This window comes from Aplysia californica, unplaced genomic scaffold (assembly GCF_000002075.1).
Source record: "Aplysia californica isolate F4 #8 unplaced genomic scaffold, AplCal3.0 scaffold00118, whole genome shotgun sequence".
NCBI classification, from domain to species: Eukaryota; Metazoa; Mollusca; class Gastropoda; order Aplysiida; family Aplysiidae; genus Aplysia; species Aplysia californica.
The window spans coordinates 638,992-642,051 of NW_004797388.1; the positions used below are offsets into that span (position 1 = coordinate 638,992).

The 3,060-nt window shown below is 40.8% G+C and overlaps 1 protein-coding gene across 1 annotated transcript in view; it reads right to left on the bottom strand.

Moving 5' to 3' along the window:
* Window positions 1-3,060, bottom strand: part of LOC101849198 (2-succinylbenzoate--CoA ligase) — a 29,277-nt gene that overhangs the window by 21,433 nt on the left and 4,784 nt on the right. The window contains exon 3 of the mRNA XM_005095994.3: window positions 470-627. Coding sequence (XP_005096051.1) covers window positions 470-627 — 158 coding nt within the window. The remainder of the gene's footprint in view (window positions 1-469; window positions 628-3,060) is intronic.

Consider the following 3,060-nt stretch of genomic DNA (forward strand, 5'->3'; position numbering starts at 1 on the left):
GGGGAAACAGAGGTAGTGAGAAAGAACATAGAGGGGGGGGGGGATATACAGAGAGACATTTAATTGGTTTGAGTTTAAGTAAGATAACAGCATGCAGAATGAAATGTCTTTAAAGAACGTAAACAATACGAAAAGAGGCAGACGAAGAAACAAAGACATCAGACAACGAGTGGGCGTCGAATCGAGCATAAAATACACCGAGAGTCAACAACTGAGGCGTTTTAAACACGTTATGTGTATGGGCCCACATTTGCTTGAAAAAAAAACAACAACAGATCAAAACTGATAATTATTCACCAAAAATACGATGTTTCGTTGTAAGGCCTCAGTTATGCCACAAATACACACATTCTAAAGCAGTTTGTCAGTCAGAAAAACGTTTAATTTGTACCTAATGGTCCGTTATGGTAGCATACTTCCTGAGACGAAATGTCTAAAATGATTGCGGCCGCTTTTTGCACTGATTCACCGATTGCAAATGTCTGCGCATGTGTCCGAGGTATGAGCTTGGAATTTCCGGTACTTCCAGAAGTGGCGAAGATCATGAGGATGTCGTCCGCTTCCACTTCTGCTTCCAGCAGAGGTTCGTCGCTGTACGTCAGGTCTTGTAAAAAGGGCTGGCAGGTACTGTGGATTGTCCATATAAAATACTACTCTGAAGACATGATGTGGGTCAATGACATGATATTTACCACTAGAAAAAAACGTTTCTGAATCCGAAAAACTTTGGTTCCAAGTTCAACCTAAGCAGAGTTTGGATATTTTCCAGAGACTTATGAGAGCTCTCGGTTACGAGTTGCGACCTTTGTCAGATAGACAGACAGACAGACAGTCATCAAATACAGATGGGGCTTTTGTGTTATTCTGACAAGGTTTCCCACCAATATGATTTGATCCATTCACAGTCGTAACCTCACAACAAACTCCCCCCCCTCTCTCCCCCCCTCTCTCTCTCTCTCTCTCTCTCTCTCTCTCTCTCTCTGTGTTGTCGGAGGTTATATATATATATATATATATATATATATATATATATATATATATATATATATATATATATATATATATACATCTTTCTCTGCATGCAGTTTAGTCAAGTAGTATCTCTTTCTCTGCATGCAGTTTAGTCAAGTAGTGTGTATGCTATTGTGTACAGGTATGTATAAGAGATTTCAGTCTCAATTATGTTGCATTTTTTACGAGCAGGCAAACAGCAGATAACATGGCATTGAAGTTTATAGAAACCAGCTAAGGCAAAATAGCCATTTTGTTTGAAAACTTTATGTAACGGCTGAAGAAGAAGACAGCACTAACTAAGATATGGCAGTGTGTGAAGAAAGATTGCACAGGCAAGTTGACAACCAATTTGGAGACGAATGAAATCCTGCACGGCTCCACAGATCACAATCATGACACGGATAAGCATGTAAACGTAAAGCTGAGGACGACCCTTCAGAACAACCGAGAAAGATTTTGATCACAGAAGTTGGAAAGATAGAAACCGACCATGTATCACAACAGAGCATCAACAAAGCTAGAAAAGCAATGTGGCGGCAGCGCAGAAAAACCTCCCAGCATTGTCGAAAACCCGACAAGAGGCTCTAGTGGCTCTATCTGGAAAACAACCCAAGCGTTCAACAACAGTTATAGACACTGATGTGGAGCATGAACTTGCCTGGAGGTACAGTACAACATATGTGGGGTACATAAAAGATGTCCAGTTTTTATTTGAGATGACACTTTCAAAAGTTCTCCCAAACAGTTTTACCTAATATACACCATATTTGGCTATAAAGACAAGCACTACTTTCCTATTGCTTTTATCCTGCTGCCAGGCAAATCAAAGGCTGCGTACCAGAAGATGTGGTCTAGCTTCAAATCTTTGTATGAACAAGTCAACGGAGCCACATTAGACAACAAAACTATCCTTCTCGATTTGGAAAAACAAGCCCAAGACGCTGCAAGAGAAGTTCTAGAAGACGCAACACTGCGAGGCTGTTTGTTCCTTCTCAAGCAATCCTGGTGGAGAAAAATCCAACAACTGGGACTTGCTACAGAATTCAAAGACCGAGAATAAAAAATTGGCAGCTTTCTCAAATTGACCTATGGACTTCCATTCGTGGACTTCATGGATGTTTTTGAACGTTTTGCCTTCGACATTACCCTAGAGGCTCCTGCCGACGAAAAATCGACCCCTACCTTGATTACCTTCTCAAGACATACTTGCACAGCTCTTCATTATTTCCACCCTCAGTTTGGGCAAGCAGCGGCTTCAACATAGAGAGAACAACAACCGGCTGCAAAGCCTTTCACAAGCAGCTGAACAGTATGTTCTACTCTGCACTTTCCACTGTGTTCGAACCTGTCGACCGACTGCATGATGTCATTTCCGAGAGCGGGTTCAAGATGAGAGGGCTGGTAACACGGCGAGATGGGAGACAGCATCAGAAGGAAAGAATACAGCTTGGATAGAACAAACAAAGAAATAGTTTGATGATGGAACGATTGATCGGAAAATTTATCTCCAACGCATTTGCTACACTGGACTGCCTGCTACGTCTCTAATCGCCATTTAAATTATATGTATGTATAAGATTGTTACCAAGTTATACAGCCTTCATCAAAACATTTCTAATGCAGCCTCACCTTCAAATGAGTCAGTCCCAAGCCTGTAACGCAGAGGGGCATTGTTTCAATGTAGGGCATATTCGATTGCGAATATTGAATGTATAAATCATATCATATCAACCAGAAAAAAATTTCTAATCCGTTCAGGACAAATTCAACCGACACATGTGTTGATCTAATGTTTGCTAACATGCATGCAAAAACCCCCCAACAAAACCCAATCTATTTCTACAAAGTATAAGTGAGTTATTTATTACGTAAGACAGGTCTATAAAATCCAAAATGCCCCGTAGCCATGGAAACGACACTTTTTTCTCAGATTTGATTGCGGATTTAAGACTCCTTACTATGCTTGTTATAATATGTGTGAAATTTGGTAAAATTTTATAGAGTATTAAGCGAGATAGCCTTCAGGTGTAGCCCCCCCCCCCCCTT